The 15,546-nt window shown below is 38.1% G+C and overlaps 1 protein-coding gene across 3 annotated transcripts in view; it reads right to left on the bottom strand.

Moving 5' to 3' along the window:
• The window catches only part of IGSF11 (immunoglobulin superfamily member 11), a 109,069-nt gene that overhangs the window by 11,407 nt on the left and 82,116 nt on the right, over positions 1 to 15,546 (bottom strand). For all 3 annotated transcript variants that reach the window (XM_054700547.1, XM_054700548.1, XM_037525506.2), the window contains exons 2-4: positions 14,402 to 14,565; positions 13,189 to 13,396; positions 10,663 to 10,818 (exon numbers count right to left, since the gene is read on the bottom strand). In XM_054700547.1, coding sequence (XP_054556522.1) covers positions 10,663 to 10,818; positions 13,189 to 13,396; positions 14,402 to 14,565 — 528 coding nt within the window. The remainder of the gene's footprint in view (positions 1 to 10,662; positions 10,819 to 13,188; positions 13,397 to 14,401; positions 14,566 to 15,546) is intronic.

Below are 15,546 nucleotides of genomic sequence, written 5' to 3'. Positions count from 1 at the left end.
ATTAAGATGTAGATGGAAAAGGGATGCAGAGAGACTTATCCCCATTAAGAGGATGCTCCAAAGCAACTTTGAGGCAGATATTAGGATATATGCTGCTCCAAATTAGTTCATTTCCATCATTTAATGATGAAAATAGGGCCTCCCCAGTGGCACAGCGGTTGAGTGCTAGGTTGCGAAGCTGCCCGCAGCCTCTGCAGCACCAGTTCAATCCCTGGCTGCTCCCCGGCCACCGGAGGAGGGTTCCACATGGCGCGCAGACCTCTCCTGCGGCCCCGCTGCTCCCCTCAGCAGTGTGCTTCGGTCCTTTGGCCTGCTCTGCTCCCCGCTCTGGCTCTGGTGAATTCTCTCACCCTCCCGCGCTTCTGACTGTACCCAGTGCTTGTATAAATAAATAATCTTAAAAAAAAAAAAAATGATGAAAATATTTTGTCTGTTTGCCCAGGTTTTAGTTTTTCCATTGAAATGGATGTTGCTTTTGACCTTTCACATTTCAAATCCACTTCTGAATTCAAGTAAGTGTATTCACAGCAACATTCCCATCTTCTTCTCTTTGCATTTCTGCTACTAACATATTCACAAAGAATCAAAAAGTATAGCAATCATTCCAACACTGGAAAACACCAGTTAACAATATTGGGTAATTTTGGAATAATGTACTACTTGGAGATTGAATATTGTAATATTAATTAACAATATTATATAGAATAATGAATCAAAAACTACCAATATAAGGGCTTATTTTACATCTAAGACTTGTTATTTCTTGACATACCACTCAGGGCATTTATATAAAATATACTATATGTATGAACACATTCATATTAATTTAAAAGAATGACTCACCATTAGCAACAGCAGGATCACGAACACATACTTACAACATGGCAACAGCTACAAGCAACACCAACTGATCAGATCGTGACTGCTTCCCTCCTACACACTCCCTGAGTTCCCAGAAATGTTGACTCTCAGTACTTTTGCTTTTAACTTGACATCAGGGACTCTTTATAATCAATATGTCTCTATGTTGATTGTTGAACTTGAATTCTCAAAGAAGAATGGCGCTTGCTGATCAAAGTATGCTACCTGTTACCATTATTTCAGTCCCCATCTAGTAGTTTATCTTAGTTACTATCTTCTTCAAGCAAATGTCCAAGTAATTCTTTGAGTTGTAACTAGTCATTCAACGACCCAAGACAGAAATATGAGTTAACACTGACTCTTCCCTGAGTTCCAACATATAGTCAAGTCCATGTGCTGCTGATTTTTATTTTCAATCTCTTCTTGAATCCCACTCAGTCTCCTGTCCCTTCTCCATCCCCATCACTAGGGCCTTAATTCAGGTCCTTCAGCATTTCTTGATTGAACTATAATCAAAGGCTCCTATCAGTGACCAGGCCGATGATCTCTCACCCTGATTGCTGAAGCTATTTCTAGAGTGCACATCTGGATACTGTGTCTTGCTTTATAAATGCCAAAAACAACATCCAGACTCCCTGTTTATCATATAATGCCTTTTATAATCGGACCTAACATGCCAACCTCCTCTCTGGCCTCCATGACACTTTACATCAGCTTCACAGATCTTCTCACTTTAAAATTTCAAACCTTTACAATTACCTCCGTAGGTGGTAAAACTTCTACTCATCCTCTAAAATCCTTTTCTCTTCAGGAAATCTTCCTATAAAATTCTTCCTAGACTCTTCTGGAAGAAGTAATACTTCTGTTTAATATTATAGCACTATAAACATTTTTATAGCATTAAACATGTATTATATTTATCCTTTGTATCTGTCTCCTCCATGGGACAGCAAACTCTAGAGCACAGACATGTTTTTTGTATTTCTATTCTATTCTCTACCTTCCCTTATTCTACCCTGAAGTAAGTATTTGCACAGAATCAGAACCAAATAGTAGATGAATTTATAAACAAATGAACTTAGTTGTGATACCTGCTGGTATTGAATCATTCAAAAAGAGAGGGAGTACTGAATATTACATGATTTTTTATGTCAGAGGAGAAAATCTTGTCTTGGATCAGATTAACACTTTGATTAAGGGGAAATAAGTTCCTGTTTATTCAGCCACTTTAGCAGGTAAAAACATTTTGCGCCCCATTGCTCCCCATGACAGAATTATGTCAACACTATCCCTTGGAAGGGAATCAGCAGTGGCAGCTCAAGAAAGAGAATCAAGATTCCTAAGGCATCCAAGCACGGCAGAGCAACAGGAGTGCTGTCTATCCATAGACTTTGGGCAGATCTGTATCCTTCTCCAGGCCCCAGTCTTGACACAGACTCAAGATTGGGGAGAAATGGTAAAACTACGAGAACAAACTGACAGAACTATTATAATCATACTGTGAGATTTTTAAACATATATCTCTCATAAAGTATCTGAAGCAGGTAAAATATTGGCAAAGGTACAGATTAGCTGAGTAATACTACTAATGCACTTTATATGAGATTTTATATGTCCTAACACCTGTAATTGGACATAATAGGTCTTATAATTCTCTGCCTTGCTCTCTCCACTCCAAACACACAGGCACCTTTGCTGGTCATTAAAAAACACTGGCATACTCCCATACTCCTCACTCCTACCTCAGGGACTTCAGACTCTGTTCCCTCTGCCTGGAGCACTCCCTATGCCTGTGCCATCATCATCTTTTTTTTTTTTTTTTTCAGATTTATTTATTTATGCATATAAGTACTGGGGTATAGGCCAGAGGTGCGGGGGGGTGAGAGGATCCACAAGAGACAGAGTGGGGAACAGAACAGGCAGACTGAATGAAATACACTGCTGAGGGGAGCAGCGGGCAAGACAGGAGAGGTCTTCCTCACTATGTGGGTTGCTCCCTGGCCAGCCAGGGATCGAACTCGTGCTGCAGAGGCTGTGGAATGCTTCATAGTGCAGTGCTTAACCCCTTGCGCTACCAGGAAGGCCTCCCATCATCATCTTTACATCTTTCCTAGAGTGTCATCCTCTTTTACTGTAAATCCTCATGCTCCAACTAATCCATTTTACTCTGATCTATTTTTTTTTTACCATAAAATTTATCATGTAACATACTCTGCAATTTATTGATTCATTATGTTCAATTCTCTACCCATTAGAATGTAAGTTCTACAAAGGGAAGGATTTTGGCACCTGATGTTCAAGTATTTGAGAAGTGAATGAATGAAAAACAGATTAACAAAAGCATACAGAAGACAAACAAAATCAAAACTGCATTCAACAGATGGACCAATAAACTAAAGAGTTAGAGCACAATTGAGGAGAATTAGGAATGAAATGTATAAGAGAGTTGAAAGTTTATAAGAAAATAATATGAATGATAAAGAAAAACCAATATTGATTAAGTGCTTATACATGCCAGATTCTGTTCTAAATGTTTTACATTTAACTTTATACCTCCCTGGGAGGCAAGTACTATTATTGTCTCCATTTTACATACAAGAAAATTAAGGTCACACTGTCAGTGATTCTGGAGCCAGGATTCCAAGCTATGTCCTCTGACTCCAGAATCTGCTGTCATAAATACATTCTCCTGCTTTCACATAGCGTATACTATGAACAGCTTGATAGCAACATGCATATAAGACAACGCAGACATTCTCTAAAAAATCAGAGTGCAGGAAATTTAAATAAACCAATATTATTGGAAAAACCCAAACCTTAGTCAAAAATCAATGAAAAACATGACAGTGAAGTGATGATTTTACAGGCAGATTCTACCAAATCATGAGATAATCTTCATTTTATTCATACTCTTTCAGTGTTAAGAAAGAGGAAAAGCTCCCCAATTGACTATACGGCCCATCATATAGTCTGATACTAAAACTGAACCAGAACAAGATGGAAAAAACTATTCCGTCTAGGCCATTCTCATTTATGATCACAGATGCAAAAATTCTATTAAAGTGTTAGCATACAAAAAGGAGCAACTTATTAAAAAAATAATCACAATAACAAAGACTTTATTTCCAAAATGCAAAGATGTTTTAACATTAGAAATTTTATTAATATAATTCATTATTAACATTTTTGGGCTGGATAATTATTTGTGGTGAGGGCTGCCGTATGCATTAAAGGATGTTTAGCAGCATCCCTAGCCTTTAGTTGCTAGTAGTTTTATCAGACCAGCTGTAACAATTGAATATATCTCCAGATATTGCCAAATGGAACTGCTCAGTTGAAACCCACTGATACACTTGCAGAGGAGGGTAAACTCTCCCAAGCCTCCACTAAAGGGAACCTGGGCCAGTTGTACAGGCCTCAGAAGCACAAACCAAACTGCTACATTTTGTTTCAAATAGTTTCTACCTTAAATACAGCTTTCACCGTGTCTTGGAATTTTATTGATTGATTAAAGGTTTATTACGCTGCATGATGTAAGAGTATAGGGTCATATACCTTTCAGGTGTATACTATCATACCCACCACCAAAGCATCAATAAATCCTCCACCACAGAACATGGGTCCCCACCTTCCCCCTTTGTTCTCTGTTCTCCATCTTCTACCTCTAGTAGCTTCAATCTTATAGTATTCTAAGGCTTGTTTTGGTTTAGTTTTGTATGCTCCTTTATTGTGTTTCTTTATATTCCATATATGAGAGAAATCATCCAGTATTTATTTTTCCCTGATTTATTTCACTTAATATAGTCCCCTCCAGTTCTGTTCACATTGTCACAAATGGCAAGATTTCATCTTTTTAAAAAACTGAGTAGCATTCCATTGTGCATACTACTTTTTTTAATCCACATATCTGCCAGCAATGTTAAAATTACAGAAAAGTTGCAAGAATACTGTAAGGAACTCTTGTATATCCTATATCATCTATTTACATTTTACCCTATTCAGATTAGATTATCACTTTCTCATTAAATGTATATCTTTCTGAACATCTTAAAATGAGATATTATGCCTCTTTATCACTGAGTACTGTTGCCTAAGAACAATATATTTACATAATCACGGTACAAATAGCAAATTCAAAAACTTAGCATTGACACACTATCTAATGCACAGTTCCCACGCATTCATTTCATCAGCTGTCGCAATAATATCCTCTATAGCTACTTCTTTCCCTGTCCAAATTCTAACCCAGGATTTATGTTTCGTTTTTATTTTTCTTTCTTGGTTTGTCTTTGTCTTTCTATTTTTGACATCAATTTCTTTTATGTTTCATTTATGCTATATTTCTATGGTCTTATGTGTTACTTCTATTGAGTTTTGGTTGAAGATTATTTATGTGGCCCATTAGACAGTTTGGTATCAAACGTGTTCTCATGATCCACAGCTACTCTCCTCCTCCCCAAGTATAACTTAGATGATTGTTACTTCTATATTTGTTGTTCTGTTGCTTTATAATAACCCCTTTAGCACTTCTTTCATGTGTGGCTCATTGGTGAGAAATTCTTTCAGTTTTTGCTTTTCAGTAAAGCTCCTTACCCTTCCGTCTTGAATGTTAATCTTGCAGGGTAAATGATTCTAGACTAGAAATCTTTTTCTTTGAGTACTTTACCTATCTATTGTCATCCTTTCTTGCCTGTAAGGTTTCTACTGAAAAGTCTGAAAAGTCTTAATTCGTGTTCCCTAGTCGTCATTCTATTTTTTTCTCTCAAAGTTGTCAATATTCTGTCCATCATTCATTTTTTTTTCTTGTCATTGGCTTTTAATAATTTTATTATAACATGTGTTGGCATATATCTATCTGTTATTATTTTATTTGAAACTCTTTGAGACTCTTGGATCAGATTGTATTGTTCATTTCTTAGGTTGAGGCAATATTAAGCAATAAATTCTTAAAATAAGTTTTCTCTGCCCTTTTCTATCTGGGACACCCATGATACAGGTTTTATTTTTCCTAAGTAATCCCAAACAGTTCTTAGACTATTTTCATTGATTTTGCTTTTTTCTTTTTTGTTCCATTCATTTGCATGTTCCATTCATCATACTTTCAAGCTCACTAATTCTCTCCATTGCTTGAGTTTGTCTGCTGTTGAAGCCGTTCATTATATTTTATAACTTGAGTGTAGTGTTTTTTTAGGTCCAGTAGTTTTAACTGCCACGATCTTGTTTTTCTGTCTTTATGCTGTTCCTGTTTTACATCATCCACTGCTGTTTTTTCTTTACTCTTTTTTATTAAAGTTTTTTTAAGATTTATTTATTTATTTATTTATTTATTTATTTATTTATACAAGCACTGGGCACACTCAGAAGCATGGGAAGGTGAGAGAATTCACCAGAGCCAGAACGGGGAACAGAACAGGCAGACTGACGAAATACACTGCTGAGGGGAGCAGCAGGCGTGGCAGGAGATGTCTGTGCACCATGTGGGACCCTCGCTGCCAGTGGCCGGGGATCGAACCAGTGCTGCAGAGGCTGTGAACTGCTGTTTTTTCTTTCTTTTTTTTTTTTTTTCAAAGATTTATTTATTTATTTATCCAAGAACCTGGGTACAGACCAGATGTGCAGGAGGGTGAGAGGATTCACCAGAGATAGCGTGGGGAGCAGAACAGGCAGACTGACGAAGTACACTGCTGAGGGGAGCAGCGGGCGACAGGAGAGGTCTGCGCGCCATGTGGGACCCTCCCGGTGGCTGGGGATCGAACCGGAGCTGCAGAGGCTGCGGGCAGCTTCGTAGCCCGGCGCTCAATCACTGCACCACTGGGGAGGCCCTACTGTTTTTTCTTAATTGCACAAACATTGCTATAACAAAGGCAGAATTTTTCTTGTCTTTTCTCAATTTATTTGACTGTGGAGTTCCCCTTAAATAACTGGGATTGTTTTTCTTTTTAAAATTTAATTGAAACATATATGATCTATAACTTGCAAATTTAACCCATACAACATGTTAATTTGATATACTTATATGTTGTAATATGACTGCCAAAATGTAGAAATCTTCACTGCACTTAGTTGTCTTACCTCCTTAGTTTAAATCAACCTTAGGCAGTTTTGTCTTCACCTTTGTTTGATGTTTTCTCATGATTAGATTCACATTATGTGCTTCTGACTGAAATACTGCAGAAATGATGCTATGTCTTTCTCAGTGCATATGTTAGGAAGCACAGGATATCAGTTCATCAAAATATTGGTAATGTCCATTTTGATCACTTAGAGTGGCATCCAATAATTCTCTGTACTATAAAGTTACTATTTTTCCTTTGTACCTAGTAATAATTGGTGGCAACATACTTCAGAATTATTTAAATATCCTTTCCTCTTCAAACTTTTTTTTTAAAGATTTATTTATTTATTTATTTATTTATACAAGCACTGGGTACAGTCAGAAGCACGGGAGGGTGAGAGAATTCACCAGAGCCAGAGCGGGGAACAGAACAGGCAGACCAATGAAATACACTGCTGAGGGGGAGCAGTGGGCAGCAGGAGAGGTCTGCTCGCCATGTGGGACCCTCGTCGGCGGCCGGGGATCGAACCGGCACTGCAGAGGCTGCGGGCAGCTTCGCAGCCCAGGGCCCAACCGCTGCGCCACCGGGGAGGCCCTCCTCTTCAAATTTTTGTCTACTATTTTGACATCATCATTGATTTTCTAACTCCATAATTCTTTCTATTGATATATATGGCTTTTGACCAAAAGAAAATCTTTTCCCTTCTCCATCATATATTTATATATCTCAGTAGGGTTTCAGGGATCTTCATTTTTCCAGTGGATCATATATTTATTTTAATGTTCAAACTGTCCCAGATTTGACCACAAGGAGTACCTTAAAGCTAGATCCTATACACAAGGATAATTTTAACCCCCAAATATTATGCCCCTGCCCTAATCAGATTTCTGGGATGCCTCCCCTTGGTGCCAGACAATCTTTTCTCAGAGAACACTCACTAAGCAACTTTAAACATAATGAATAAATCTTGTGAAAAAAATTCTAAGTAGTTTGGGAATTATGTGCTATTTTGAGATCTACTTTATTAATGCAAATATGGATAATTTAAATATCAGACTCATTTAATGCACATTCTTATGATAAGTGAAGTTATTCAAAGTGACTCTGATAACCAATCCAAAATTATAATTTTAAAAGACAAATTTTACATCTTTGGCAGTTTTGTCTTCACCTTTGTTTGATGTTTTTGGCATTCAAGTTCACACTTACACCTAAATTACCAAGGAATATTCAAGTTGTAAAGAAGATACCAAAAATTTGATGTACATCTACTCAGAAACACAGAAGGCTCATCCTAGAAACTCAGTCTAATTTTTCAAAGAAATATTATGAAGTAAATCATTGAAGTTTAACTCTGATATGGAGTACCTTGAAGTAGATATTGTTTAATCCTGTTATTTTACAAAAAGGCAACATAGACCAAAAGAGATGAACTATCACAGAGATAATTACTGGAAATTAAAAAATGTGAATATAGTTTTCCCCATTTCAAGCTAAGAACTATTTTAAATATGTCACAATAGTGAAATTGCTTAGTCCACTAAACGAGTTATTTAGCCCACAGTGAGGCTGAAACATTCAGCAATGAACAATCAACAGGGAAAAACAGTATTGCAGTTACCATTGTCAGAGTAACTTCAGAGGTTATTATATTGAAAAGAAATTCTTTAAATAATTAATTTTGGCCCATGTTAATTAATAGGTAATAGAAGGCTTATGAATACTTGTGCTAGAATTCTTGAGGAAACTTACAGACTTCTTTTTTAAAGATACTCTTTTTCTTAAGATTTATTTTATTTATTTATGAATATAAGAACTGGGGTGTAGGTCAAAGGTCTGGGGATAGGGGTGAGAGGATTCACCATAAACAGCGTGGGGAGCAGAACAGGTGGATTTACTGAAATACATTGCTGAGGGGAGCAGCAGACAAGACAGAGGAGGCCAGGATCAAACTTATGCTGCAGTAGCTGACAATAGCTTGATAGCACTGAGACTTTAACCCCTGCGCCACCAGGGAGGCCCAGAAACTTACAGACTCTTAAGAAGCTATACTTACTTTAGACATAGACATACTTTACTATGTCTAACTTGACCATACAACATGGGACTTTAATTTTTCATGACAGTCATATGCTACCAGTGTGATTCAAACTTACAGGCATAATTAATATTGTTTGAGGCTACTCCATAAACTGTCAACTCATTAAGATTTGTAAGTCTGCCTTGAAAATTATACCAGAAACATTTTCTGTACTGGGGATTGTAATATTGTAATTTATAAGAAATATATATATATATATATATATATATATATATATATATGACTATTGAAATAATCAAAATACATTTCTCCTATATATTTGTAGTTATATGTAGTATTATCCAGGCTCCCACTTCCCGAAAGATTTGGAATTTCCTCCGTGTTAAGAATGATAAAGTTGTGGGCTGCCTGGAGACCCAACTACATTATTAGAGGGTGGAACTTGTAGTCCCTCCCCAGCCTCTAAGGAAAGAAAAGGAACTAAAGATTGAATTCAAATACTAATGGAGCATGATTTAATCAATCATTCATAAGAAATGAAGCCTGCATAAAGATACAAGAAGGGCTTTGGGGGAACTTCCAGCTGGTGAACATGTGAAGACTGGGGGGGCGGAGGGTGGAGAATGGAACTCCTGCAAGAGCACAGATGTTTTGCACCCTTTCCCCACCATGTGCCCTATGTATCGCTCACATCTGACTGTCCCCAGGTTACATCCTTTTGTAATAAATCAGTAATCTAGTAAGTAAATGGGCTTCCTGAGTTCTGTGAGTTGTTGTGGGAAATAAAGTGAACCTGAGGAAAGGCTCACGTAGATTCCAATCTGCCACTGATTGTTCAGAAGCTTAGATAACAACAGTCTGGGCTTGAGACTGGCACCTGAAGTAGAGTGCAGGTGGGAGAGTGAGTCCTTAACCTGAGCACTCTTATGCTGTCAACAGGCAAAGAGTGCCTGGGGGGACATCCTGCTGGTGTCCAAGAGTTACTTGTTGGTGTAGGGAAGTCTACAGATGCTCTCATATGGGACTTGGGTCCAGGAAACTTATTCAGGGATGATGCAATACTTGAGGCTGCTAAACTTCATTTTCTTAAAATAGAAAACTTTTATATATAATTCTATAATTTCCCCTCATTATATAAATTGTCCTCAATTTTTCAGGTTTGTTTCCTTTAATAACAAATTCAAATGGCTGGATTTATATGTAGAGAACCATTCATGATACCGTGCCTCCTTCAATTCTACCTGTCTGGTGTGATCAACTCCTGGATCTTCCATGATTTGAGGCCTTTTCCTGTTTTCTTTCCCGTCTTACTCCTCTAATTAGACTTGAGGCTGAAAGCAGGATGATTAACCCTCTCACGATTATGCTGATGTTTCTCATAATAAAATAAGCAGTTGTGTCTTATAAGTGGATTGTCAGTTATAAACATCAAGGATTATCTTACACTTAACAATACAAAAAAGCTACAGAATTTCCATTTATAGTTACCACAGGGTAAGGTGCATTTCATAAAGTGAGCAACGAGAAGACAAAGAAAGCATTTTATTCTATGTAGTACTGAGAACATAAAATGACCCAGATAGCTTCTTTAGCAGTTACAAATACAAAGTGTCATTTTTCAAAATCTAATAAAATTAATTACTTTGTGAGCCTTTGAATTTCCCATGATAACTAGTGAAAGGAGTAAAGCAACACTGCACATACCCTGAGTGGCTGTTGGAGGTAGTTTGAGGGTATTGTCTAATTTCTCCCAAAGGTAAGTTGGTCGAGGAATGCCTTCCTCTGAGCTGCAGAGCAGGATGACATCGCTGCCGATATCCTGGGATCCTTGGATTTGGCAGTGTGGGGCGGAAGGGGGAACTGTAATAGGAAGAGTAAGCAATAAAGTAAAAAAAGCAAGGCATTTACTATGAGCCAAACGATGATGGAGGAAACATCAATACTTAGTACACTAAAACTCACATAACACTGTTTTTGGGACATATACTAAACTACCCCAGGTGCTCAGTGGATAGCTGTATATTATTTCTAGGGTTTGAATATAGGTGCAGGGCCCGCCACTTTAGCTAGCAAGCAGCAACATGTAAAAGGGGAGGTAGTTTGAGGGGAGGTAGTTGGTTGAGGAATGCCCTTCCTCTGACTGCATTTTCAAGGTATAAGTCTTGCTTTTGCTATGCTTCCTCTAAAGAAGAATTCTTAATATCCTTTATACCACATTGCCTTCAAAAGCATTACTGAATACAACCATTATTTAGTAATTCACAAAATTACTAAAAGGTGAAACATTATGTACATAAACTAAAAGGTGAAAAACAGTCCATAGATGAATGAATGGGCAAACAGAACATAGTATATCCACATAATGAAGTACTACCCAGCCTTAAAAAGGAAGGAAATTATGATACATGCTATAACAGGGTGAAACTTGTGGACAATTATGCTAAGTGAAACAGGTCAGTCATGAAAAAGTCAAATAAGATGTATGATTCCACACATAGGAAGTATACACAGTAGTCATAAGACAGAAATTAGAATAGTGGTTTCTAGCAGCTGGCGGGGGGGTGTGGGTGGGGGGATCTTATTATGGGGTTTGGGTATGGAATAGATGAAAAAAGATTCATGGAGACTGGTTGCACAATTTTGTGAATATACTTAAAACCACTGAACTATAAATATAAAACTTGACTCAGATGGTAAATTTGATGTTATGTGCATGTTACTAAAATTATTATTTTTTAATTACTGAGAGTACTGGTTGAGTTAGGAGACCTAAAGAAGCTAAACTTCACTGCTGTCCATCATTTACGTAACCTTGGAAAAGGTGTTAAATCTATCTGGCCTCCGTATTAAGACCATAATCACTCAAACAAGGATACTTTTGAGAGAAAAGAAAGCAGTGTGAAAACTGTGCCAGGCCACAGGTGAAGGTGATGACTGTGGCAGACCGAGTGAGTGCCATGGACATGAAGAAATAGTGTTTATTCTCACATGTGCTCAAACTTGTGTTTAGTGTTTATAAATCATTGTTAATTCAATCTGCTCTCAACAATAAGTCCTAACTGGCAGAAAATGAAGAAAATTAAGAGGTTACTTTTTTTTTTTTTTAAAGATTTATCTAGGGCCTCCCCCGTGGCGCAGCGGTTGAGCGCTGGGTTGCGAAACTGCCCGCGGCCTCTGCGGCGCCGGTTCGATCCCTGGCTGCTCCCCGGCCACCGGAGGAGGGTCCCACATGGCGCGCAGACCTCTCCTGCCGCCCGCTGCTCCCCTCAGCAGTGTACTTCGGTCCTTCTGCCTGCTCTGCTCCCCGCTCTGGCTCTGGTGAATTCTCTCACCCTCCCGCGCTTCTGACTGTACCCAGTGCATGTATAAACAAAACAAACAAACAAACAAATAAATAAATAAAACATGCCTCTATTAAAAAAAAAAAAATTAAAAAAAAATAAATAAAGATTTATCTATTTATGTATAGAAGAACTGGGGTACAGGCTAGAGGTATGGGAGGTGAGAGGATTCACCAGAGACAGAGCGGGGAATAGAACAGGCAGACTGACAAAATACACTGCTGAAGGGAGCAGTGGACGAGGCAGGAGAGGTCTGCTGTACCAGGTGGGTAGCACCCTGGCTGGCGAGGGGAATTGAACTTGCACCTTGTGCCACCAGGGAGGTCCAAGAGGCTACTTTTGATAGTAATTTATACTACTTTTCTCCACCTTCAGAAAAAAAAAAATCAATTAAGAAGTAAACTTTTAGATAGGGACTTACTGGTGGAGTAAGGGGTTAAGTCTCAGCACCATGAAGGTACCTGCAGCCACTGCAGCAAAAGTTCTACCCCTGGCCAGGGAACTAACCCACATGGTGTAACAGACCTCTCCTGCCTCGCCCACGGCTCCCCCTCAGCAGTGTATTTCAATCAGTCTGCCTGTTCTGCTCCCCACTGTCTCTGGTGAATCCTCTCACCTCCCAACCCGCATCTCTGGCCTACACTCCAGTTCTTGTATGGATGAATAAATAAAAATAAATCCTTAAAAAAAAAAAGAAATAAACTTTTTGAAAGTCACCTGAAATGGAGAAAAGGATGGGGAAATTGTACAAAATATGGTGAGTCAAAATGGGACTTAGAAGAGAGAAGACAGTAAAAGGATACAGGCAAGAAGAATGAAAGAAGTATACATGCTTGACAGGAGATTCGTAAGTAAAGTGAAGGTATCTGAAATATTTTCTGTCACTCACCTAAAACTGTGAGACCGGTGACCCCAATGTTCCTGCCCCCTCTATCTGGAAGGTTGTTGACCAAACATTGGTAGGTGCCTGTATCTGAGAGCTGTGTGTTATTAATAAAGATAGAGACATTGGTGGCTGGCATGGTGCCTGTAAATCCTACCCTACCATGGAACCGGGGGGAACCATCAAACATCTGTCCACCTTGATACAGAATGACCTGCAAAAGGAAGCAAAACAAATAAATTGGCCTCTGCATCCCCTTCCAGCTACAAAACAGTTAACTATCTGGTAGACAGTAGACTGCATCAAACATTAGACATTTTCTGTATGCTGATGCACTAGGTAAGGAAACTATGTTATTGTAATTTGTTATGTAAGGATTTAGAACCCCAAGATATATATGGACATTAAATATGGTGCTGGAGTAAAGAGTCAGTGACAACTCTTAAGATTGGAAATGTTCATGACAGAAAATTTATCAAATATTTTTGATAATAATTTTTGATAGTAATTTATACTACTTTTCTCCACCTTCAGAAAAAAAAAATCAATTAAGAAATAAACTTTTAGATGGGACCTTACTGGTGGTGCAAGGGGTTAAGTCTCAGCACTATGAAGGTACTATGAAGTTTTTCTGAGGCAGAAAAACTTTGCAACAAAGATAGATTATCTTTGGGAATAAAGGTGTAGTCATCACCACAGTTCATTAATTTTCTGAGCATTATTTTCTGTAGTAGGTATTACAAAATTTGGGCCTTTTACATGTAATTGATATAGGCTGTTGGTTACTAGATTCTGTTTTCGTGTACCTACCCTAATTTGAGATTCTTTATGCCAGTATTCCTGGCTGTATTTATTTTTAAATACTTGTAAAATTACCAAATAAATCAAGTACTACCAGCTAATGTCATCCACCTGTGTCAGTCCTTTCCTGTCAAAATATACTGTCTTTTTCTGTCTTGTTATTTCCTGTCAACAGTGTCTTTTGATGAAATTCGCTTTGACATCTGTTAATGTAATATAAAAAGAGGTCTTTTAAAAAGAGGATAACTTCTTATCTCTTATAGTTGACTAATAATGTAGGAATAGGGCTTAAAACAACATGGGTAGTTATAAGTGCCACCTTATTCTAGAAATCAAATATGTACTTAGGAAACTTTCCCATCCACCTTTTCTGAAAAGATTAATATTTTAGAGGTAGCACAGGATGAAACAGAAGTACCTGTTCAGGTTGGTTAGCATTGGAGAGCGGAATGACCATCCAAATGACATTGAGGTTAAGGAGGGCAGCGCTGGTAGTGAAAGTACAGGGCAGGACAGCTGTCTGACCCCGGGCCACCTGGATGCTCCCAGGGCTCTCTGAGACCTCCAAGGAAGCTGCAACACCTTCAGAAGAAGAAACAAAGAGATGCAGTGCTTACCTTTCCTGACCAAATTCTTTCAGAAAAGGTTTGTGGGTCTTATATTATCAATAACGTGAACAGATTGACATGGCAATCTTACTAAACAATTACTTATCAGTCACTGAGACAAAAATCACAAAAATGTCATCCCTTTACCTCTTAGAAACTGAAATTGAAAAAAATATTAGAGGTTACTTATACTATTTGCTAAGACATTATCTGGCAGTTGGTAAGATTCAAATACAACATGGGAGAATTCAATGAATAGGGTTTGAGCAAAACTTGCAACGACAGCAAAAGATGAGATATAAACCATTTTTAAAAGTACCATTACAATTACACTAAAACTAAAGTCATATATATAATGTATATATCTAACAAGACGTATGCAGTGTGTATATACTGAAAACTCTCAAATTATGAGAAAAAAATCAAATTAGAGCAAATAAATAGGCAATGTTCATATATTGGAAGATTTAATAATGGTAAGATGCCAGTCCTCCCTGTGTTATCTATATATTCAGAACAATTCCAATCAAAATCCAAGTGAGATTTTTGTAGATATTGACATACTAATTCTGAAATGCATGGAAAGGCAAAGAAATAAAAATCAAAATAATATTTAAGTAGAAGAACAAATTTGGAGAATTCACACTACCCAATTTCAAAACTTGCTATAGAGTGATAGTAATCAAGACAGTACAGGGGCCTTCCAGGTGGCGCAAGGGTTAAGACACAACTTATGAAGCCATCCAGAGCCACTGCAGCACAAGTTCAATTCCCAGCCAACCAGGGAGCAACCTACGTGGCGCAGCAGGCCTCTCTTGACTCGCCCACTGCTCCCCTCAGCAGTGTACTTTGGTCAATCTGCCTGTTCTGTTCCCCACTCTGTCCCTGGTGAATCCTCTCACCCCCTGCCCCTCTGGCCTGTACCCTATCTCTTGTATGCATAAATAAATAAATC

Source organism: Talpa occidentalis, unplaced genomic scaffold (assembly GCF_014898055.3).
Source record: "Talpa occidentalis isolate TD23 unplaced genomic scaffold, MPIMG_talOcc4v2.1 talOcc4.4, whole genome shotgun sequence".
Taxonomy (NCBI): Eukaryota; Metazoa; Chordata; class Mammalia; order Eulipotyphla; family Talpidae; genus Talpa; species Talpa occidentalis.
The sequence above is the reverse complement of the archived record's forward strand: the minus strand, read 5'-3'. Positions and strand labels throughout refer to the sequence as shown.